The sequence below is a fragment of the Oryctolagus cuniculus genome, chromosome 4 (assembly GCF_051225735.1).
Source record: "Oryctolagus cuniculus isolate XC-2025 breed Fujian yellow rabbit chromosome 4, ASM5122573v1, whole genome shotgun sequence".
In the NCBI taxonomy this organism is placed as follows: Eukaryota; Metazoa; Chordata; class Mammalia; order Lagomorpha; family Leporidae; genus Oryctolagus; species Oryctolagus cuniculus.
The window spans coordinates 99,953,998-99,979,059 of record NC_142870.1 but is presented as its reverse complement, the minus strand read 5'-3'; the positions used below and the strand labels follow the sequence as shown (position 1 = coordinate 99,979,059).

The window sequence follows — 25,062 nt, the reverse complement described above, 5'->3', positions numbered from 1 at the left end:
ATGATGTCAGTGATCACCTGAGGTGGCCATAAGCAAAGTGAATGTTCTCCTTCAGAGAAACGACTTTTGTTTTCTATAGCCTCTGTTTTGCTAGGTTGGACAAATGCAACTTTTCAGATTTTTGAAACTGGAGTAGTAGTTTGAAATACGAGTAGTAGTTCAGGAATGTCCCTTGCCCATTTCACTGGCTTAGGAGATTTGACGTTTGGACCAGGGCAGAAGCTACTGTTCCAAGGTTTATAGTTTAAGGTTAAAAGTTTAAATCAATGGACTCTGCACTTCTGTGTTTTAGGAACAGGCTGAGATGTGTTCTCCCTTTTCTCCTATGCTCTTGTAAGTATCTGTGCAAGTGTTGCTCTAGTGTGAAAATGGCCTCAATCTTGCTTCTTGCTTATTAATTAAAGCTTTAGGCCCTGGGGACTGTGAGTGGACAGTGTCTGGCTGTCTGCCCGGAGTGCTGTGTTAAACAGAAAGTCCAGTGTAAGCATTTGGGAGAGATTCTGAACACCGTTAGTCCTCTCTCTAATTTTAGCTGATCTGTTTTGCAACTGCTGATGGAGAGAGTAAGTACTGTATCCTATTAATACAGCAGGTTCCCTAGGTGGTTGGTATTTTGGAGGCTCTTTGGGCCTTCCTGTTACGAAGTTAGTGGTCAGGGCTAGCCATGGCTGCAGGTGTCCAAGAGGCAGCCCCTGAGGAGAGTGTGTACTTCCTGAAAGGAGGGTTTGACTTGTGGTCAGTTTGTGAGATTTTTAGGCCCATAGGGGATATAACAGGTGATGGCACTGACCCATGGTCAAGTAGGAAATGTACTTTATTTGAGTTCTTTGTCTTTTTTTTTTTTTACCATGATTGTGGTGTCTCTCCTGTCAGGTAAATATTGGATTTTTTTTCTTTTTAGGAACTATGTTAAGAGTCTGACTTTTTTTTTTTTTTTTTTAAGAAAAATAATTTAAACTTGGTATATAGAATAAGGAGTCTCCATGTTTCTGTTGTTTAGCTTTCATAATGACTGTTCTGCCAGTCTGGTTCCATCCATCAGTCCCCTTAAACTCAATCCTTCCTTTCCTTTTCCATTTTTCCTTTCCCTTCAGTTTTTAAACACAAGTTCCTTTTCACCTATAAATATTTACTATGCAACTCTGCTACCTGTTTTTTTTTTTTCATTTAACATCAATATTATGTTAAAAGTTTTTTAATGTGTTAAAAGCACACTGGCAAATAAGCAACCATTTGTTAGTATCACCTATTTTTCAGTTGACATTGAGGTTTTGTTAAAAAGTTGTGTTAAAAGCGTACTGGCCAATTAACAACCATTTCTTAGTATCATCCAATTCCCAGTCTGTATTCAGATTTTTTTCCTGCTGTATCAAAGATATCTTTCTTAAATCCCCCTCATTTTTTTTTTTTTTTTTTTTTGCAAGCAATTGACTTGCTGAAGAGCAGGATTATTTGCTCTAAGACTGTCTAAGGGTTGTCTCCTGGAGGAATAGTTTAATTTGTGTTTTTTTGGAGCTGGTAGTTAGATTTGGAGTTATTTTTTAAATTTAAGGTAAACAAATTTCATGTATTTCATATATATAGGTTTAGGAATATAGTGATACTTCCTACCCTCCCTCCTGCTCCTGCTCCACCCTGCCTCCTCCTCCTTCTCTCTCTCTCTCTCTTTTTTTTTTTTTTTTTTTTTTTTTTTTTTGACAGGCAGAGTGGACAGTGAGAGAGACAGAGAGAAAGGTCTTCCTTTTTTTGCCATTGGTTCACCTTCCAATGGCTGCCGCGGCCGGCGCACCGCGCTGATCCGATGGCAGGAGCCAGGTACTTCTCCTGGTCTCCCATGGGGTGCAGGGCCCAAGCACTTGGGCCATCCTCCACTGCACTCCCTGGCCACAGCAGAGAGCTGGCCTGGTCTAAGAGGGGCAACCAGGACAGAATCCGGCGCCCCGACCGGGACTAGAACCTGGTGTGCCAGCGCTGCAAGGCGGAGGATTAGCCTAGTGAGCCGCTGCGCCGGCCCTCCTCCTCTTATTCCCTCTCTTAATTTTTTTTTTTTTTTTTTTTTTTTTGACAGGCAGAGTGGATAGTGAGAGAGAGAGACAGAGAGAAAGTTCTTCCTTTTGCCTTTGGTTCACCCTCCAATGGCTGCCACGGCTGGCGCGCTGTGGCCGGCAGGCACACTGCTGCTGATCCGAAGGCAGGAGCCAGGTGATTCTCCTGGTCTCCCATGGGGCGCAGGGCCCGAGGACTTGGGCCATCCTCCATTGCCTTCCCGGGCCACAGCAGAGAGCTGGCCTGGAAGAGGGGCAACCGGGAAAGAATCCGGTGCCCCGACCGGGACTAGAACCCGGTGTGGTGGCGCCACTAGGTGGAGGATTAGCCTATTGAGCCGCGGCACCGGCCCCCTCTCTTAATTTTTACAATGATCTACTTTCAGTTTACTTTATACGCATAAGTAAAGAGTTCAACAAATAGTAAGAAAACAAATGAAAAACCACCACTGTTCCTCAACAGAAGAGATAAGGGCTGTAAACAGTCATCGAATCTCAAAATGTCAATTTCACTCCTATACATTGCAGTTTTGGTACTCTATTAGTAACCACAGATCAGATCTGGAGTCTTGATTCCACTCACTCACCTGTTTCAGAACCCGCATTTCTAGTTAGACATGATATGAACGTAGCAGTAGTTGAACATGAGAATTCATAAGACCAGCCTCTGACATCAGAGCTAGAATGGATGTAGGCAGATGGCCAGCTGAAGAACAAGGCATTAGTGTGGTGTGGCTGAGTCTGAGATAAAATGTTCAAACGCAGGACTGGGCTGCAGCCTGGTGTAGAGAGGGACGCATAGGTAGAGAGGGAGGGGCAGCATTTCTCTGGTTAGGAAGCTTTTTCAGATGACTTCCCAATGACCAACAGTTTTCAAGAAATAACTTGGCTGTTGAACTAAGGATTGAGAAAAGTCAGATGAGGGAAAACAAAGACATGGAGTAGATACAGAAGGGGAGAGGTATGGGAAGGAGATGAATGAGAGTAGGCCGCAGCCCAAGCGGGGGTTGGTCTTTGTGGTGTTTGTCACCAGGATCTGTATTGAAGCTTCCCAGCTTGGTTGTTGGGCCACATGGTGCCATGGAGCAGCAGCCAACTCTTCAGAGTTTACTGACTTGTGGAACTTTCTAGAGCAGCTGCTTTCTGTGGTCTATGTTGGGTACTGGCAGCCACATCAACTTTGGCTTGCAGCTTGAAAGAAATCACACATCAGCAGCAGGCAGTGGCTGTTGCCATATGTTAATGCCTAAACAGAACATGCACAAAAATGAAAAGATTTACTCCATGTGGTGCCTCCATGATGCTGAGAGTGGAGGAATATTTGCTTGGCTGTCCTGTAACACTGACTTCTGAAGTCTCACTCAGAGTAAGACATGTTATCTTCCCTCTTCTGCAACCAGAAGAATGGGATCAGGTGAGAATCAAGCATGTAAACCAGAAGTAGTGTTAGGACTCTAGAAGGTGGGTGTAGGGACTTTTCTAGCTATGCAACCCTGGATCAGTCACTTAACAACCCTGTGCCTCATTTTCACCATCTGCCAAGTGGAGAGAATTGCCATCACCTTACAGGATTGTGTGAGTTAAGAAAAAATACATGTATAAAATGTTAAGAATTGTGCCTAGCACCTAGTAAGTATTCATCCAAGCACCTGGAATGGTGTCTGACATTTTATCACACTCAATAAATATTCTGCATTCAATGCATGTAGCCATTATGCAAAGATAAGGCATTATTATTGCATGCCTATGTCAGCAGATACCATGTAGATATACATCAGCATTGTGCATAAAGGAGGTTATGACTTCTAAATAGTGTCCAGGAGGTAAATGTACGGGCAGTAAATTAATTGTAGATATAAACTGATCTTTACCTAGTACAGGAAGCACATTTGAAGCTGTGTATGTGTGTAAACTGGTTGTTTATAGCAGGATCCAAGTCTCACCTGCCTAAATGCCATCACTTTGGGGAATTTTCTAAGAGCGGCTAGCCCTGTAGTGTTCCTTCTGGTCTGAAGCGCCAGCATCCCATGTGGGCGCTGGTTCTAGTTAGTCCCGGCTGCTCCTCTTCCGATCCAGCTCTCTGCCATGGCCTGGGAGAGCAGTAGAAGATGGCCCAAGCCCTGGGGCCCCTGCACCCACATGGGAGACCTGGAGAAAGCTCCTGGCTTCTGGCTTCGGATCAGGGTAGCTCCAGCTGTTTCGGCCAACTGGGGAGTGAACCATCGGATGGAAGATCTCTTTCTCTTTCTCTGCCTCTGCCTTTCCTCTCTCTGTGTAACTCTGATTTTCAAATAAATAAATAAATAAATCTTTTAAAAAATATAGCTAAGTGTATGTGTCTCTCATATATGAGTGTAAGCTCCTGGAAGGCTGCAGCCCCATAGTGCTCTGCGTGAAGTCAGCAGTCATTAAATGACTAAACTAGAATGTTTATAGCAAGACGAGAAAGTGCGTCAGAGTTTCGTAAGAAAACTTAGTTTAGAACATATGTGTTGGAGAGGTTTTATATGTAGAGCCACCCCGTTGGCTGCAGCGAGATACATAAAGGAGTTTTCTCATTGTTTGTTGTGTCTGACTGTGCAATTCTGCAAACCCACTGTGGTCTTCGGACTGTGGATACTGTCCTGAATGTCCAAGAGAGCTCAGAGGCCTGAGGCACAGCCTCCTCCTGCTAAGGATGAACGTTTAAGAAAATTGAAGGCATTCGTGGTGAGCCCAGCTGGTGGCCCCAATGGCAGGTTCTGTGGACTTCAGAGGGGGAGAATGGGGCCTGGAAGCTGAGCGAGGGGAGATTTATGGCCAAGTGAAAGGGCAGAAGCCACAGTGTTTGCAAAGAGGGCATCACTTTTGCCTCTAGGCAAACGTGGTGAGGTTCATTTTCTGAGACCTGGTGTGTGCAACAGGGCCCACTTCTTCGTATTTGCCATAAACAGAGCTGATCCTGGAGTCCCTTGTGGTTCTCTTTTAGCTACATGACAGTCTGGTTGCCAATACCACTTGGGAGTTGAAAGACCTATGTGGCATTTCTCTGCCAGACACAGTTTCCCTAGCACTGCGTGTAGTGACAAGGTAGCAGGCATTGGAGTTATTAGATGAGTCACACTTGGAGGGAGTGCTCAGCAAATACCTTTATCAGGTGCCCAGCTCTCTCACTGGGCCCTCAGCTTCCCAAACTGCCTCTTTGGAGTGTCTTAGGCAGATCTAGATTTCCAGTGATTTCTGATAGATTGTCAGTATTTGAAAGTCCAGTTCACATTGGAGCCAGTTTGAAGCTTCTCTCCCCGCCTGAGCTTGGGAGTCTAAGGAAGCAGTCGTGCAGAAGGGTTAGTGCCAGCATTCTCTGGTTCTCTTGTTCCTGCCCCGCCCCTTTGCCTTCTCTCCTCTTCTGGCTGCTCCAGAGCTGAGGGTCAAGCAGTGGAGCGATTACAAGCAGGGAGAGCCTTGTCTCATGGCTGATGCAGTTTGGCTCCCTGGTGGCTGTGTCCCATGTCTTCTGTTGAGGCTGGTCTTGCTGGGGACATGAGAGTAGTTCTTGAGAGATGTCCCCTGGCCTCCCCTTTATAAGGACCTTTGCCAAGTGCCTGCCCCGAGCCTCCTCTGTAAACGGACATGGTATGCAGGGTCCTTTCTAGGGGAGTGTGACCACCTTCTGCACTATCCTTTCAGTCCCTGGGGAAACTGACATCAGTGTCCTACCAGAGTACAGAATGGGCTCCCGAGCTGCGCCCTTGGGTGCTGGTTGCACCTGTTGTGCACACTCTCGCGTTGTGGGGTTCTCTGCAGCACTCCCCTGACCTTGGACTGCCTTCAGAGGCCCCTCCTCCCTGACACCTCTCTAGCCTGGGCTGTGATGGACGAGTTTGGCCACCATTAACAAGGCCTATGAGAATGGGCCTAGTGTATGTCTTTTGAAGGTGGGATATTCATCAGGCCATGTCTTTAGTTTTGAGTCAACAAGAAGAGTCCCATTGTACTCTTACATATGGTGGGTAGCGCAGGCCTGGTCCTTGCTAAACGGCCAGTGAATGTTGGCTGTGACCATTTAACTTCAATGGGCTCCAGTTTTCTCATCAGAAGCACAGGGTTTATGCTAAGCCCTGCTCTGCTTGCCACCCAGGGCTGTTACTGTGGACGGAAGTATTGTAAGTCCATGTTATTTTTCTCCTCTAGCCTCACCAGAATGGGATCTCTCCACGCATGTTTAAGGCCTTTGTGAGCAAGAGCCACCCGGAATTCTCCTCGAACAGACAGCAAGATGCCCAGGAGTTTTTCTTGCACCTGGTGAATCTTGTGGAGGTGAGTGAGTCGCTCTACAAAAATCTGCAAAGGGTCGTGAGCATTATCCACCGTGGCTGGGTCACGGTGCCTCTGCCCATTCGGCCAGAACACCCCAGTCCTCCCCCGTCCGAGCTGCTTCAGAATCAGCCTCTCGGAGGCCTTCCTGCTCAGCCCACTTGATATGACCTCCCCGCATGCCCTGCTTTCCACACTCTGGTCTCTCTGTGCTCCTTTCAGTCTGTGTGTCATAGGAGCATTTGTCATTCACCATATATATGCGTACGTATCAAATCTGGTCTCTGTGACAAAGCCCCTTGAGAGCCTTGCGTGGCGTTTGGTGTCCTCCCTGCCACCACTCAGAGATGGTCACTCTTTGCTTGAAAGGCACTGAGCACTTTTTCATCCTATAAAAAACTTGTTTTTTTTTTTTTTTTATTATAAAAGTGTTCTTTGTGTAAAATGCAGATAACAGAAAGGAGAAATAAAGATGCCCCCTAATATCAACCCCTGCCAATGGCCAGTGCTAACATTTTGTCCATGGACCACTCTAGCTGCTTCCCATGTCACAGGCCAAGGATCCCTTTCCTGCAAGATTTGAAACCAGAAGTATATCAGGATTTGAATATTTTGGGATTTTGGAATATTTGCATAAATTTTACCTATTGAGCATCCCTAATCTAAAAATTCTAAATCTGAAACTTAAAAAAAATTAATTATTTGAGAGACAGAGAGAAAGAGAGGGAAACAGACCCAGATAGAGTGAGTTCCCAACCACTGGTTCACTCACCAAATGCCTATAATAGCTAAGGCTGGGCCAGTCTGAAGCTGGGAGAATAAGATTTCTTTTTTGTATAGAATTTTCTTGTGTTTAGATAGCCTGCAAGCCTTCATTTTCCCAGAGCAGTCCTTTATTTTTTTCCCCTTTCTCTTCCCTTTGGCTCTTTCACCCTGCCCTTTCTTCTATTTGCCAGTCCTTCTGTGATTTTTTTTTTTAAATTTTATTATTTATTTGAAAGTCAGAGTTAGAGAGAGAGAGAGAGAGAGAGACAGAGACTGAGAAAGAGAGAAAAAGGTCTTCCGTCTGCTGGTTCACTCTCCAGATAGCTGCAACCAAGGTTGTTGCAGGAACCAAGGTCTCCTGGAGCCAGGATACAGGAGCTTCTTTCAGGTCTCCCACATTGGTGCAGGGGCCCAAGCCCTTGGGCCATCCTCCACTGCTTTCCCAGGTGCATTCACAAGGAGCTGGATCAGAAATAGAGTATCAAGGACACGAGCTGGTGCCCATAAGAGATGCTGGCATTGCAGGTGGTGGCTTTACCCACTATGCCACACTGCCTCTCCCTCCTGTGGTTTTAATGGCTACATGATATTAATTCACACGATGATCTGGTATTTACTTAATCAAATCTCCACTTTCAGACTTTTGATACATCCCATTGCGTTGTGATTTAAGCTCTCTGGTGAACTGTCATGCCCAGAAAACATGTTTAATAAAGTCAGATCTTTACAGTAGATTTACAATTGATGTTGTAACTTTTATTTGTGACTTAATATTCATAAATTTACTAACTGGAGGAAATCTGATCTGCAGAGGAACCGCATCGGCTCAGAAAACCCAAGTGATGTTTTTCGGTTTCTGGTGGAAGAACGCATCCAGTGCTGTCAGACTCGGAAAGTCCGCTACACAGAGAGGGTGGACTACCTGATGCAGCTACCAGTGGCCATGGAGGCAGCAACCAACAAGGGTAATAGACATGGGCCTGTGTGTGTCTTCTTGGGGGAGACCCGTGTCTCGGGTAATATGGCGTAGGCACTGAAACGTCACCTCAGCAGTACACGGTTGAAGTCTGTGGCCCGTCTCCTTCCAGGTTTCCCTTAGTCCCCATGTGACTTTCTTTTGGGAAGACTCACATGCATCACAGGTTCTACAGAGGCACTATGGATGAAACCTACTTCAGTTCCTGTAAATTTGGCCAACTAGTTGGCTTGAAGTCAATATAATTTCGGAGGAAATGATCAACAATGATCTGTGTAGAAGATTCTTTAAGTCATCCCTCATAAATTGTGCTATAAGTCTGAGGGAAATGACCAGATGTGCATTTCTTTTCCTTTTTTTTTTTTTTAAAGATTTATTTATTTATTTTAAAAGGCAGAGTTAAAAAGCAAAGCAAACAAACAAAAACAAAAGGCAGAGTTGTAGAGAGAGAGAGGGAGAGACAGATTTTCCATCTGCTGGTTCACTTCCCAGATGGTTGCAGCAGCTGGTAGCTGTGCCAGGCCAAAACCAGGAGCCAGGAGCTTCTTCCAGGTCTCCCACATGGGTGCAGGAGCCCAAGGACTTGGACCATCTTATTCTTTTTTTTTATAGAAAGCTTATTTAATAAATATAAATTTCGTAAGTACAACTTTTGAATTATAGCGGTTCTTCCCCCCATACCCGCCCTCCCACCCCCAAATTGTCCCACCTCCTACTCCCTCTCCCATCCCATTCTTCATTAAGATTTATTTTGAATTATCTTTATATACAGAAGATCAACTCTATACTAAGTAAAGATTTAAACAGTTTGCACTCACACATTGGACCATCTTCTGCTGCCTTTCCAGGCACATCAGCAGGGAGCTGGCTTGAAAGTAGGGTAGCTGGGATTTGAACCGGCACCCATAGAGGAAGCTGGAGTCACAGGTGGTGGCTTAACCTGCTATACCACAGTGCTGGTCCCAGAAGTACTTTTCTAATGTTAGACATTCAAGCAGAGATCTTGAGATAATCAAATGTCGGCATCTGAAATACAGATGCCTCTCACCAGAGACAAATTGTGGAGGCCCATTAGAAGGCTGTCTGGAAATTGGCAGAGAGGACTGGAGAGGCACAGCAGTGTGTAGGGCTCTCTTGGGGAGGTTCCTTCTCTTTCCTTCAGTCTAATTTGGTTCTTCCCAGGCAGAATACTTAAAAGGTATTTCTTGAAATAAACACCTTAGAGCAGAAAAGAGCAAAATAGCTGCTGGATTGCTTATTTCTGCTATTTTTGTAAAGTTCATCAGCTCCCTGGTTGCTTTTTTCCTGTTTCTTGGGAGAAGGAGTCAATGTATTATGTGAGTTGGAAAGTGATTATGATAATGATTTTAAGATGAAATGGTTTCCATTTTTTTTAAAATTATTTTTTATTTATTTGCACGGCAGAGTTACAGAGAGAGAGGGAGAGAGATTGATTCAGACAGATGGAGAGAGATCTTCCATCCACTGGCTTACTTCCCAAATGTCCACAACAGCCAGGACCGGGCCAAGCCAGACCTGGGAGTCCAGAACTCAGTCTGGGTCTCTCATGAGTGTGACAGGAACCCAGATATTTGAGCCATCATCTGTTGCCACCTCGAGTGTGCATTAGCAGGAAGTTGGATTGAAACCAGAGCAGCTAGATTGGGAACCAGGCATGTGACATAGGATGTGGGTGTCCTGAGGGCTGACTTAACTGCCGTGCCAAAGGGCTGCCCCTCTTTGTAGTTTTTTTGCTTTTCCTAATGACTATTGATTTTGAAGGCTTTTTATAAATTTGTTGATCACCTGAATTTCTTCTGAGAAGATTCTCTTATTATTTGCCCATGTTTTAATAGGACTTTTTGGTGGGTGTTACTGAGTTTTTTTTTAAATAACATTTATTTTTTTTAAGATTTATTTATTTATTTGAAAGAGTTACAGAGAGGCAGAGGCAGAGAGAAAAAGAGAGGTCTTCCATCCGCTGGTTCACTCCCCAAATGGCTGCAACTGCTGGAGCTACGCTGATCCAAAGCCAGGAGCCAGGAGGCTCCTCCGGGTCTCCCACGTGGATTCAGGGACCCAAGGACTTGGGCCATCTTCCACTGCTTTCCCAGGCCATAGCAGAGAGCTGGATCAGAAGTGGAGCAGCCAGGACTCGAACCAGTACCCATATGGGATGATGGCACTGCAGGCTGGGGCTTTAACTCGCTGCGCTACATTGCTGGTCCCATCATCTTTTGTTTTGTAACATAAAGGAGTTGACCAGAAAGGACCTTCAAGGTCTTCATAAAATTTTGACTACAGTTTAGTTTCCAGGAGCAGATCTGCAGAATCTTGGGAGATTCATGGTGTGCGCCTCGTTTTCCCTTAGCATCTACTCATTTGAGTAGGGATAGCACAGAGAGCCCTCCAGACCCATTCCCGTGATAGCTGAGCGTTGTGCTCACAGTGTTGGTTGGTGTCATGGATGCGACTGTGGATAACTAAAGTCCTCACAGTCACGAGCTTCCCTGGCCCACATGTGCTCTAAGGACCCTTGCCTGTAATCACAGCTGCTGGAGGATCTGAACCAGACAACACAGAACACTGGGTCTCCTCCTTGTTGGGAACTCAGTGGTAGTTCTTTCTTTCTCTCCCTCCCTTGATCATTTTGTTTTAGACCAGCTAGAGTTAGCAGGAATGTTTTTATTACTTTTTCTTGTGTATGTATGTGTGTCTGTGTTCCCTTGGCACAATTTTTTTCAAAGATTTATTTATTTATTTGAAAGTCAGAATTACACAGAGAGAGGAGAGTCAGAGAGAGAGAGAGAGAGAGAGAGAGAGAGGTCTCCCATCCTCTGGTTCACTCCCCAATTGGCTGAAACAGCCGGAGCTACCCTGATCCAAAGCCAGGAGCCAGAAGCTTCCTCCAGGTCTCCCATGTGGGTGCAGGGGCCCAAGGACTTGGACTATCTTCTACTGCTTTTCCAGGCCACAGCAGAGAGCTGGATTGGAAGTGGAGCAGCTGGGACTCAAACGTGCCAGCTTTACCCGCCATGCCACAGCACTAGCCCGTCCCTTGGCACAATTTAACATGCCATTCTGGCCTCTTCCACAGGGCGGTGGAAGGAGTGCTGGTTGGGGTTTGATGTCCAGCTTTGCCAGTGATTGGCTGGTTTGACCTTGGGCCTCAGTTTCTTCAGCAAGGCGGTGAAGGGCTTGGGAAGAGGTGAGCCCTGGGTCACTCTTAGCTGTGCACCCCTCTGCTATGAAGGCTTTGTGTTTGGAGGATGACATTTGGGTAATCCCAGGCTTGACCCCTGAACTAATGAAATCCCTAATATGTGTCATTTACATCACACACATGATCTGAACCAATCTCATGGTTCTCTCCTGTCAGTCTCCAAAGGTGAGCAACAAAACATACAAACCAAAACCGTGAATGGCTCAGTGCAGCCTATTCAGGCTATTCCAAAGACAGCCTTTCTGCAGGCTCATCCAGAGCTGTGATGGGCGGGCAGCAAGTGGGACACCATCGCCCAGCCCAGGAGCCTTCAGGGAAGACTGTCCACAGAGAGTGCTTTCCTTTCAAGACCAGAGTGATTGCAAGTTCATTCTTTTGCTCTTTTACTCAGATGAACTGATTGCCTATGAATTAACAAGAAGGGAGGCAGAAGCCAACAGAAGGCCCCTTCCTGAGCTGGTGCGAGCCAAAATACCATTTAGTGCCTGCCTTCAGGCCTTCTCTGAACCAGACAATGTGGATGATTTCTGGAGCAGCGCCCTACAAGCCAAGTCTGCTGGTGTGAAGTAAGTGTGTGTGTGTGTGTGTGTGTGTATGTATGTGTGTGTACTTGGGCATGTGCACATGATGGTAGTGGGGTGGAGGTTTGAGAAAGGACTGGGGGCCAGGCAGAGGGGCCGAGTGTTCTGTGAATCTATGCGTGCTTGTTCTGTGTGGTGGGATGGATTTAAGATTCATAGACCCCGGTTGTCATAGATTTCATTTATGTAGGACTTGTCCAGTAAGAGAGGCTTATAATTTATAGAATGTACTGAGTGTTCCTTTTTTTTTTTTTTTTAAACAAAATGTAAAGTTGTGATTTATCCTCTGTTAGGAGTTTGCTCTTTTTCAAAAGGGAGATACAGCCAGGAGATACCCTGACCCCAAAATGGCAAGAATGATATTAATGAAGCAATTATAAAATTACTCATGACAGGCTTCAGTATTTAAATTCCATTGTGATCTATTTTAATTCTGTAATTAAAGATTTCTTTAGAACTTTGTTGATTGTGTTCCTGTTGGAGACCAGGAGCCTCAGGGCATCTCCAAGTGGACAGATGTCAGGACTCCTGGACATTGTCATGAGATGCCCTATGTGGGGAAATCAAAAAGGTCATGGAAAATGCAATTAAAAGTTAAGTTTATTTTGGTGCAAAAATTTTTTTAAAGATTTATTTATTTGGCCGGTGCCGCGGCTCACTAAGCTAATCCTCCGTCTGCGGCGCCAGCACTCCAAGTTCTAGTCCCGGTCGGGGCACCAGATTCTGTCCCGGTTGCCCCTCTTCCAGGCCAGCTCTCTGCTGTGGCCAGGGAGTGCAGTGGAGGATGGCCCAAGTCCTTGGGCCCTGCACCCGCATGGGAGACCAGGAGAAGCACCTGGCTCCTGGCTTCGGATCAGCACAGCACGCCGGCTGCAATCACTTGCAGGGTGAATCAATGGAAAAGGAAGACCTTTCTCTCTCTCTCTGTCTCTCTCTGTCTAACTCTGCCTGTCAAAAAAAAAAAAAAAAAAGATTATTTATTTGAAAGGCAAGAGTTACAGAGAGGCAGAGGCAGGGAGAAAGAGGGAAGTCTTCCATCTGCTGGTTCACTCCCCAAATGGCCGCAATGGCTGGAACTGGGACAATCTGAAGCCAGGAGCCAGGAGCTTCTTCCAGGTCTTCCACATGGGTACAGGGACCCAGGCACTTTGACCATCTTCCACTGCTTTCTCAAGCCATCAGCAGAGAGCTGGATTGGAAGTGGAGCAGCCAAGACTCAAACTGGCACCTATATGAGATGCTGGAACTGCAGGCAGCAGCTTTACCCACCAAGCCACAGTGCTGGAACCGCAAATGTTTTTTTTTTTAATTTACATGTGGTTTTTCATAATATACATTCTCATGAACTTTTTGAAGATCCCTTTTTTTTTTTTACTTTGTGAGGCTGGTTATCAGATACATAACATTTTTTTTTTTCCACTTGACACTTTGGTCTAAGTGCTTCCCAGCATCCTTCATAAGTCTGCACTTAATTGGAGAAGTACTGATCATGTCATGAAATGAGGGGAGATCTGAAAGTCTGGCTCTGTGAATTTCACTGCTTGTAGATATTCTTTGGCCTTCTTTCTCCAAGGTTAAGGCTGAGCTCTCAGATAAAGGGGAGTCAGTGATGGAGACAGACTGCTGGGTATTTTTACCATGACCTTGAGTAGCAGTCCCACCCAAGTCGTTTATTCTCCATGAAACCCATCCCACAGGATTCCGCTTTGTTGCAGATGATAGGCTTCACATATTAATAAAGGGAAAGCATAACCAATTTATTTCAAAGACTAAACAGAAGCCGTATGTTCTTAAAATAATTTTTGAAAAACTTGATATTCAAATGGGGATTGATAGTAGTTGATTCAGTCATCAGCTGCCCCTCGTTGGGGAAGTTTTCAGCCCAGAACTGCTCAGGGGTGTGTGTGTGTGTGTGTGTGTGTGTGGCCTTGCAGGTAGCAGTCAGTTAGCTGGCATGTTAATTGTGAGAAATGTATTTCATTGAGATTTTTTTCTTTTTTTAAACTTTTTTTTTTTTTAAAGTTTTATTTATTTATTTGAAAGGCAGAGTTACAGAGAGGCAGAGGCAGAGAGATCGAGAGGTCTTTCATCTGCTGGTTCACTCCCCAATTGGCCACAATGGCTGGAGCAGCGCTGATCCAAAGCCAGGAGCCAGGAGCTTCTTCTGGGTCTCCCACATGGGTGCAGGGGCCCAAGGACTTGGGCCATCTTGTACTGCTTTCCCAGGTCATAGCAGAGAGCTGGATCAGAAGTGGAGCATCTGGGTCTCCAACTGGTGCCCATGTGAGATGCCAGTGCTGCAGGTGGCGGCTTTACCCACTATGCTACAGTGCCGGCTCCACTTCATTGCAATTGAGAAATGTCTTTGAGCAGTAAGAAATGAACACAGTATACGAGTGGTTGAAACAGTCTCTTTCGTCACTGACAGTGAGACGTTTGCCCTGATGCCGACTCTCTGTGGGAGGTGGAAAGCGATCATGGGGTCTGATGGAGTGTCTGATGGAGTGTCCCACATGGAGTGTCAGCTGCAAGTGGGCGTGTTCTGCATTTGCTCAGTCCTGCCCCCTTCCTGCTCTTCAGAAAGTGACATGGTGGTTTAGAGGTGCAAGGTGTGATGTGCTGTCCGGGCCTGCCTCCTCCTGTGTGTGCCCTGCCAGGAAGGAGCCTACTCCACATTTGGAAAAGTCCCATTTTTAAAGTGGACCTGGGAGGTATTCACTTTCCACAGATAGGCAGATTTTCTGCACCCTGGGGTAGTGGTCAGGAGATCTGGATTCTTCCCCGAGTCCACCTCCCTGCCCATCATCTATCCTGGGCCACAGTCACTGCCCAGTGCCCTTCCATCAGCAATGGAGGAGTGATGCTTGCTGACCTGTGTTTCTCCTCAACTGCTAACAAGTATGTGGCTGGAGGCAGTGCTGGCATCACTGTCTCTAATCCTGAAGAGGGGCTTCTGCCCTTAAGGTAGACATTGAAGGTGTTTTTTTCCTTCATCTTTGCAGACTCACACGCCCTTGTATTTGCTTTTTATATACACTAAAATAATTCGTGTAATTGTTAATAATTGAATACCAACCCTTCTGGGAAGGAAAAAAAAATAGAGATAATAAAGCAACTGTCATTTATTGCACATTTATGTTAAACATTTCCCATCAGTTATCATTTTTCATCCTCTTAGTAGTAGGAGGTGGGTACAGTTATTCCCCCTTTTACAGATGAGTGAATCAAAGAAGGGACTGATCAGTAAGTGGCAGACTTGGGATTCATTCAGGTTTTGTTGAATTCAAAGTTTAAAGTAGTAACCCCTGTGTTGCTTGTTTGTTATCATGCATTCTCATGCCTCAAGTATTAGTTTCGGGGAAGTCAGTTGAGTGGATTCCTAAAAGATCTTTATTTTTTTAATTCCCATTTTATTAAGTTGGTGCCTTGGTCTTTTCTTTTGTTGGACCCAGAACCTGAAAGACCAGAGGAGGCAAGAGGTGTCCTCATCTTGGTGGATCTTGCATTCTGATGGCCTTTATTAAAAATATATAGCTTTCCAAGGAACATTTTAATTGTATGAATTAATTTTAGGAATAAAAGAGTCAACAGAGCATCATTTATAACTTTGCTGGATTTTACTAATAAATTTGATGTGGCCTGAACTGCAATTAACTAATACAATGTACACTGTTGGGATTGATTTGAGCAGATGGATAGTAAGCAGTTAATACACGTGTGATCCATCTTGAAACCACATAGAGGTGACGAGAATGAATAAAGAATGCTTACCTCACTGACTGACATAAAGTAGGCACACATAACCTGCTTTCTGGCACTCTTAGGTGGGTAGCTACCCGTAATCAAGTTTTGTGTTGAGTTATCCCCTCCACTGCGTCCCAAACTCAGGCTCCCACATTACCCTCCCCTCAGTATCACCAGCAGATACCCAGCTACAAACCAGAGAGCAACTGCAGGAGCCTCTGGAAAACATTCATTTATCAATGACTTGCAGTTGATTTTACTGACACGTATTTTCCAGATCTTAATGTAAGAGAAGTTCAGAAAGGTAACATATTAAAATATCATAGCTCCAGATGGAGTTTGTTGGGTTTTGGTGAAATTGAGGATTTGGTCATATTTAAAAAACAAAGATGTTTATTATTGCTTTTCGGAAGACGGACAAAAGCTACTCAGAGGTGATGTGTGTTTTTGGTGTGTGGGCTAGGGTGATAATAAATCAGTTGCTCAGGGAGATGAAGCTGCTGTTTTCTTTCAGCTTCTTCCTGTCACTGCCTACATGCCCTTCTGCCATCCTCGTGGTGGGGAATTTGAAATACAGAAAGGTTATGTAACTGACCTGGAGTAAAATACAGTAACAGGTCAGTTCCGTGTCTAAGGCGTCATGGATCCTTGCTCTTTCACGACAAGATAGACATGCCAATTCCTTAGGTACATACAGTACTTTCTAGTGTGCCAAGTGAATTCATATTATTTCATGCACATTTCACAGACTTGGTGGTGCATTATTAGGAAATACATTTTTTTTAGTTGTGAAGACAGAACCTAAGGAGTATTATTGATATTCCCACATTTTGAGTGAGTGAAGTTGCCCATTCAAGACCCCAATCCTTATCTTTGCCCTTTTTGTGTTCAAGGCTCTGTCCCTGTACTACACTTCTTCTCTTTTACACTAGGGGGCAGCAAGGCACTTGCATTTGTTTCCTGGATTCTGGGACGATGGGTTCCAAGTAAAAGACAATCATTTAGATTTGGAAAGTGGGGTCTAGGGAAGTGTTTTCCAGAATTGCTTGTTTTTGAAAGGCACCTGTAGTACCTGTCTGCAGCTCATTTAAAAACTTAGGTTTACCTGTCAAACCTACATCGGCAATCAGACACAGATGTTTGTTAAAAAACATCAATGGTAAATATGGGGCCAGTGACCTGGAACTGGATCAAGAATTTGGCATACAAATTGAATAGTCTATGCATGCAATTGTGAAACCCTAGTCCAGAGAATTTAGCCTTCCTGAAGATTTAAAGAGGACTCAAGATATTTCCCATAAATATCAAATTTTAAAGTTTAAGGCCTGGATTTAGATATTTTAGATACTTACCACATAATCTGTCTACCATTAGGATACATCCACGTGACTCTGGATTTCAGTGCAGGAGTATTTAGTTAATGAGGCCCTGGCATTTTGGTTAGTGAACATCAGTCAAAGTTCCCATAAACCCTCCTTATGTCAACTCTGTGCTGTAAGATAGTGGGAGTGTTTCAGGACTTGGGGAGCTTTTTCAAACATAAAGGCACTTAATGAATGCATGCCCAGAAATATGTACTGTATATTCTAAATTCCAGCGAGGATTTTAGAAAAACAAATGGTTGAAAAATACTTTCAAAAATACAAAATGTTGCAGCAATGTACAATTAGTAATTTTGAACCGGACCCCAGGTTATTTTCGAGGGACAACATTCTTCTAGGATTCTCATTCTTTTCTTGTGAAGAAGCCAGGATGAATGAGCAGCAGCGAGTGAGTGTGTGCACACTGTATGTCTGTGTTTGCATGTTCTTCCTCTTGCGTCCATCAAGTGGGGTTGTCAGTTGTGCCTCAGATAAGCTTGTGGTGCTTCATGAACTGTGTTCACAATTCTTATTGCTTTGTTTCATTGATATAATCCCCTTGTGTTTCCCAGAACATCTCGCTTTGCCTCATTCCCTGAGTACTTGGTAGTGCAGATAAAGAAGTTCACTTTTGGTCTTGACTGGGTTCCCAAAAAATTTGGTAGGTATCTTTTGCATGCTTTTGCTTAAACATCAAATTAGCCATTTAAAACACATGGCATGTGAAAGAGCCGTGTATTTGGCTGCTACAGACAGTTCCATTTCATTCTTTTTCTATTAATTCCATTTTTCTCTTTTGAATCAGAACATAGGATCAGCACTGACAACAAAACTTACCACGTGCTAACCTCCTTCCCCTGTAATGGGCTTGGGAATAATCAGGTTCTAGGAGTGAAAGTAGGATCCTCACATTATCTAATAAACAGTGCTTCCTAAACTTGACTGTTCATGTATGTGACCTGGGATCTGCACCAAAGGCAGCTACTAATGCAGCAGGTGTGGAGTGGCCTGAGATTCTGCATTTCTAGTAAGCTCCTGGCTGATGCTGGTGCTGCCAGTCCAAAGAACCCCCTCCCTCCCACTCCTCATTGGCAAGTCATTGGAGACACACTCTCCTCTCTCTGCCACTGAGGCAGGCAGATGTGGTTGATGACTTTCACTTAAATCATTCAGATTTTAGGGATAGTAAAACAAATAGTGGGGTGCATTGAGCAGTTGGAAAAGAGATGTGATTTTGGGCTTTCTTCTTGCTAACATTAAAAGCCCTTGAACATGGTTAGATATGCATAAGATATGCATGAGAACATTTTCTTTGCCATTGTCAGTCAATAGAAGGGTTTTATTAGGCTGTCTTCAGTGCTGGGAAAAGAAGTACAGTTTCAGGGGGCAGAACTGAGGGCAAGATGCTGATCACTTGGCTTCCTGGCCGTGGACATTGAGAAGGACCTCAGAGGGAAAGCCAACTTATTCTAAAGGCTTTGAATGGCTTCGGGAACAGTTTGCATAATTATTGGAATTTCTGCAAAGTAACAACAATTTGAGTCAGATTTTATTGACTTGCTGAAATTAATGGAGTCCCAAAGCTTTCTTTAATGAACCTGTAATTTTTCTTTTGAGGAACAGTTGTACTGATTTTGTTGGTCAGATTTTCTGTTTGGTTTTGCTGCCCTCTAGAATGAAAAGAAAATTTTTTTAACCAAACATTGTTCTTTGGGTTGTTTTAAAATAGGATTTATATACCAAGAATCACAAGTGGTTTGGGGACAGTATTTTTCAAGTTCTGTTTTCTAGCTCATATCCATGCAGTGTTTGAATCCATTTTTCATTATTATCATATTCGAGTAAGTGCAATACCAGATCTAGTGCTATTAGACAGATGCATTTTGTCTTTGAATAAATCAACACAATAACAACTGTACATACCCAAAGACTAATACATTCGAGCTACAACTTGATTTTTTTTAAAAAGTCATTGTTGCTTTATTACATTAATAAGAATAACCTCAGTACTTATCATGATCTGAGAAAACACATAAACTACAACCCAGATGCCTCACAACACATCCAGGCTGATAAACTAAATGAAAAGAAGTAGGCTAGGTGTAAGAACATGTGGCTTGCTCTCTTGGTCTTGCTTGAGTAGTCCCACTTTGGCCAGACAAGGGTTAGAAAACAGTTCTCTGCCATCAGAAAAATCACAGTAGCAAAGCTGTGACACTCAGGGGGCATGGGGCAAGAGGGAACTGTGAGAGCTGTGGCGAACTCCTACAGAGGTCATCGCTGTCCAGAGTAGAAGCTAAGGATCAGCTCCTGACTGTGGTTACCATGCAAGAGTGTGCCACAGATGTGTGTTCTTTAAAATAAGCTGGGAATGTGAATTTTAAAATTAAATCTTCTGATTTAAAAGTTAGAATTTGTTGCCAACATTAAAAAAAATGAATCAGAACAAATTTAGACCACAAATGGTCTGTAGGCCACAGTTTGTGATCTTTGGCTTTGTTCTTTCCTGTGTAAAATTCTTGGTACTTTGCCCAGGTTCTCCATTAACATCAAAACAGTCTCCATGAAGCTACCTGTCCACTGGGCTATTCCAGGGAACTGCAAAGCGTCCGCTGGCTCTGCCTAGGGTGCATGTAGACTTAGCAGTGCTGGGATTTTGATAATGGTGGTTGGTTTTTGGAGAGCTCAGTGAATATAATCCCTGTCATTTTGCAGATGTTTCCATTGATATGCCAGACCTACTTGATATCAACCATCTCCGAGCCAGGGGGCTGCAGCCAGGAGAGGAAGAACTTCCAGACATCAGCCCCCCCATAGTCATCCCTGATGACTCAAAAGGTACCATCTATGCCAGGAGAATGTTCTCAACCTGCCCACCTCTTGTGGAGGGATCATCAGGGTCCCTTGGCTGCCTTCCTGGGATGTTAACCCACCATAGAGACACAGAATTGAGGCAAGGCTGTGTCTCTGAACTTTAAGTGGACTTCATGAGAGGCACAGGCCCATCATGAATGTTTGCAATGGACACTTTTTAGGCTTCAACTCCCTCTGTTCCTCTGTTTACCCCAGGAGAGAAGAGAGGGACTGTATACAGCCTCAGTTGGGAAGAAGAGGTGTGTGTTTCAGTAGGTTCTCAGTCTAGGGGAGCTGTGTCCTTCCAGGGAGCACTTTTGGACAATCAGATAGGGGAATTCAACAGTGGTATTAGTTAGAAAAACCTTAACCACATCTCACCTGCCTAATTTTGTCACTGCTCCATAGTAAGGGAGTATTTTGAGTTTCTCTTTCACTCTGTGACTGCTAAAATGGTCATTGTTTAAAATATATACATTCCTTTTTTTCAAACTTTTATTTGATAAATATAAATTTCAAAAGTACAACTTTTGGATTATAGTGATTCTTCCCCCCCCATAACCACCCTCGCACCGACAAGCCATCCCATCTCCCACTCCCTCTCCCATCCCGTTCTTCATCAAGATTCATTTTCAATTATCTTTATATACAGAAGGTCAACTTAATATATAATAAGTAAAGATTTCAACAGATTGCACCCACAGAGAAATACAAAGTATAAAGTACTGTTTGAGTAGTAGTTTTACCTTTAATTCGCATAGTATAACACATTAAGGACAGAGATCCTACATGGGGAATAAGTACACATTGAATCCCATTGTTGATTTAACAATTGACACCCTTATATATGATGTCAGTAATCACCCGAGGCTCTTGTCATGAGCTGCCAAGGCTATGGAAGCCTCTTGAGTTCACCAACTCTGACCTTATTTAGACAAGGCCATAATCAAAGTGGAAGTTCTCTCCTCCCTTCAGAGAAAGGTACTTCCTTCTTTGATGGCTTGTTCTTTCCGCTGGAAAATATATACATTCTTAAGGAAATGTATAGTCCTCCCAGAAAAAACAAACAATCATGGGCCGGCGCTGTGGCTCACTAGGCTAATCCTCCACCTAGCGGCGCCGGCACACTGGGTTCTAGTCCCGGTCGGGGTGCCGGATTCTGTCCCGGTTGCCCCTCTTCCAGGCCAGCTCTCTGCTGTGGCCAGGGAGTGCAGTGGAGGATGGCCCAAGTCCTTGGGCCCTGCACCCCATGGGAGATCAGGATAAGTACCTGGCTCCTGCCATCGGATCAGTGCAGTGCGCCGGCCGCAGCGGCCATTGGAGGGTGAACCAACGGCAAAAGGAAGACCTTTCTCTCTGTCTCTCTCTCTCACTGTCCACTCTGCCTGTCAAAAACAAACAAACAGACAAACAGTCGCCTCACCATAATTGAGCCCTGAAACAATGTCAGAGAAAAATAGGTTTGATGATGGGCTCAGTTATTCTGACACTGTAAGTTTCATTCTGGTTCCATTTGTTCACATGTTTGCTTTTTATCTCCTACTGAGTTAATTAAATGAATGAACTGATAATGATATAGGACTCTAGGCCCCTCTACCAAAGGTTTTCATGTCAGTTGAGTGGTGAGTGTTATGGGTGACTCTATTCAGGTACAAAAGAAGGGTGAGGTGAGTCCAGGAGGTGTCAGGTAGGATTCAAGAAGTTGTCTGCATTATGTTGTTATCTAATGCTGGGTCAAATGCTAAATTACAGAGAAGGGAGCTGTGCACGAGACATTCTGGGTCCTGTAGTACGGCAGGCTCATTAAAGAAGCTAAAGGAAGAAGAGAGTTAATAAGCATCCGAGAAATTCAGGCTGCTTTATGAATGCTGCTCTTGTTCTCTTGGATGTTCCTGACTGGGGCCTTAGTTTGTAATAACCAGAGTTCTTAGAAATTCAAGGAGAGGGATTATTTAGTCCATTAAGTTGCTAATCAGAACATCATTTTTGTCAGTTCTAAATGCCTTAGGTTTGTTGTTTCCCCTCATTGCTGTAATGAATTTGTGTTACGTGGGCTGATGTGAGATCTGTGTGTGGGTCACACGGTTGGTGACAGTGTGGAGTGGGGGAGTTTCGGGGGTACTCTGGATGGATAGTTTTCTTTCTCTGAAACTCTTGGATGTGGGTTGGTCTCATTTTCTGTTCCTTCTCTTACTTTTCAGATCGCCTGATGAACCAATTGATAGACCGTATGTATCTTTTGAAATGTTTCTTGGTATCCTACAGTTGTGATTAGCATGACACATTTTTCTGTGTGGTTCTATTGTTCTATTCCTGTGTATGGGCAGCTTTTCCCGGGGAGGAGGGGCCGGAAGTGATGCTTTGTCTGTGGGTTGAGTAAGCAGCAAATGTAAATGAATCCTTGCTGATTAGGTGGCCCCTGTGGCTCAGGAGAGTAACCTCCTGAGAGTCGCCCAACCTTGGGTTGAAAACTTGGCTCTGCCATTTTTGACTACCTGACCTACAGTGATTTGCTTTCCACTTGTGTGAATGGGGCTAGTGATGCCCTTTCTTCCCTCACTGGCCGCATGTGTAGGCCTTTTTTATTTTTTAATTTTTCTTATTTAAGTACAATCTAGGAAGTAGTAAAGTCTCACAAGATGTTGAAAGGTTTGCTACATGAAGAATTTCATAGTTTATTTATTGTGGGATTTGTTATGACAGGGCTTTTCACCCTTCACTATGCTAAGGCACATTACAAATTTCTAAGGGGAAAATAGAGAATGTAGATTTAAAAATTATGTGACCCTGGAGACACTATTTTGTGATTCAACAATTTATTTCATAGAATATGCCACAGAGCACAAATTGGAATCACTGTTGTTCTATGTCTCTGTTTTAAAAATTTGACCTTGATAGGATGTATCTTTCTACAAGAGGGAACTTGGGTAAATGCATTTCAGTATAATTTTTGTAGAACAGATATCTCTATTCCTTAATTCTACTGATTTCCAAGAAATTGGGAGAATTTTCAGGACATGGAATTTTTAGGACATGGAAAATATAAAGGTTATATTTTGTGTTCCTGCTTTTTGTCCTTTTTAGGTATAGTTTAAGAGCACTGTATATGTATAGTTGTACACATCTACATGTACATATATATAGTCACTGAACATATATTTACACACATATGTATACACATAGCTCTATCAAAATCTATATGATATCAGGAAAAGAAAATGAAATCCTCCGTGTTTGGCTCAAGTTGGGTTTGTAAAGCTATCTCAGTTATGTCTTAAGTATATAGAATTTTTTAAAAGATTTATTTATTTATTTAAAAGTCAGAGTTACACAGAGAGAGGAGAAGCAGAGAGAGAGAGAGAGAGAGAGAGAAAGAAAGAGAGCGATCTTCCATCTGATGGTTCACTCCCCAAATGGCCGCAATGGCCAGAGCTGCGCCGATCCAAAGCCAGGAGCCAGGAGCTTCTTCAGTGTCTCCCACGTGGGTGCAGGGGCCCAAGGACTTGGGCCATCTTCTACTGCTTTCCCAGGCCATAGCAGAGAGCTGGACTGGAAGTGGAGCAGCTGGGTCTCGAACCGGCGCCCATATGGAATGCTGGAGCTTCAGGCCAGGGCGTTAACCTGCTGTGCCACAGCACCGGCCCCAGTGTATAGAATTTTAAAAGGTGTTTTTTCCCTTCTATACTTAACATTTGGGCTGTACATTTCCAAGAACTGATTGCTCTCCTGTGATTGCTGGATGTATTTAAAGGCCTTGCTGCAGCTTCCTGTGAAATTTAAGGAACAGCTTTTTGGCCTGTAGACAATGCTTTTCTCTTCAAATTTCCATCTCAGGTGAGGCTACTTGTAGAGGTTTTGAGAATGACCTGAGGCTGAAATGATTCTGGATATACAGTATATCTCCCCCTAGGACCTTGGAGAATTGTTTTTCAGTGCTTGTATTGTGCAGGTAATCCCCAGGATTCCTGTTTCTAGCAAGGATATAAACTCAGCTCAAATGGCTTAACATTTAAAATGGCTCAAAACAAAACAAACTAAAACCATTATTTGTACTTCCAACATAATAGCACCTTCTTTGGGTGGCAGGTGGATAAGGGGTGGGGGTGAAGAGCAGCTAAGGCAAGAAGAGACATAGAGTTTACTTTTTTACACCAGAATATCCTGTTGTGCTCTGTAGCATCAGACATCGATGAGTCGTCGGTGATGCAGCTGGCCGAGATGGGCTTCCCTCTAGAAGCGTGTCGGAAGGCTGTGTACTTCACTGGAAATATGGGAGCCGAGGTGGCCTTCAACTGGATCATTGTTCACATGGAAGAGCCGGGTAGGTGGGGACAATGGAATGCTTTGGGGTCTGAGGTGACCTCAAGGATTTAAGCCTTGGCCCTTTCATGTCTCTTATGGAAGTGTCACCAGAAAATGACTTTTCAGCTCAAATTGTGCTGTAGTAGCAAAGTTACAATCTCTGTCTTTTTTTTTTTTTATTGAGATATAATTAATCTTTCAAGTATATTTTCCAGTGAATTAAAGACCATTAGAAAGACGTGGGATATATTGCCAGTTAAGAGATGATGAGGATCTAAAATAGAAATGTGTGTGTGTATGGAGAAATGGAGATGGTTTAGTTAGCTTTTTCTTTTTTTTTTTTTTTTTTTTTAAGATTTGATTTATTTATTTGAGAGGTAGAGTTATGGACGGAGAGAGGGAGAGACAGAGAGAAAGATCTTCCATCCGCTGGTTCACTCCCCAAATGGCCACAATGACTGGAGCTGGGCCGATCTGAAGCTGGGAGCCAGGAGCTTCTTTGGGGTCTCCCATGTCGGTGCAGGGGCCCAAGGACTTGGGCCATCTTCTACTGCTTTCCCAGGCCATAAGCAGAGAGCTGGATCAGAAGAGGAGCAGCCGGGGCGTGAACTGGCAACCATATGGGATGCTGGCGCCACAGACAGAAGGCTTAGCCTACTATGCTATAGGGCCAACCCTGTTAGCTTTTTCTTTTGTTCACTTCATTGAAAAATATCTCATTTACAGTACCATACAAGTCAGCTATATTTTTAAGGGTATATATCAGTGGTTTTAGCAAATTCACTGCATTGTGCAACCATCATCACTGTCTAGTTTAACATTTTTGTCCACCCAGATGAAATCCTGTACCCATCAGCAGTCAATCCGCAATGTCCCGCTCTCCATAGCCCCTGACAACTACTAATTTCCTAATTGAATT

The 25,062-nt window shown here is 44.0% G+C and overlaps 1 protein-coding gene across 1 annotated transcript in view; it reads left to right on the top strand.

The window, feature by feature from the left end:
* The window catches only part of USP13 (ubiquitin specific peptidase 13), a 122,748-nt gene that overhangs the window by 77,772 nt on the left and 19,914 nt on the right, over positions 1 to 25,062 (top strand). Inside the window, exons 11-17 of the mRNA XM_008266542.5 lie at positions 6,216 to 6,341; positions 7,915 to 8,068; positions 11,694 to 11,868; positions 17,561 to 17,649; positions 19,704 to 19,826; positions 22,043 to 22,069; positions 24,019 to 24,162. Of these exons, the coding sequence (XP_008264764.3) occupies positions 6,216 to 6,341; positions 7,915 to 8,068; positions 11,694 to 11,868; positions 17,561 to 17,649; positions 19,704 to 19,826; positions 22,043 to 22,069; positions 24,019 to 24,162 (838 nt within the window). The remainder of the gene's footprint in view (positions 1 to 6,215; positions 6,342 to 7,914; positions 8,069 to 11,693; positions 11,869 to 17,560; positions 17,650 to 19,703; positions 19,827 to 22,042; positions 22,070 to 24,018; positions 24,163 to 25,062) is intronic.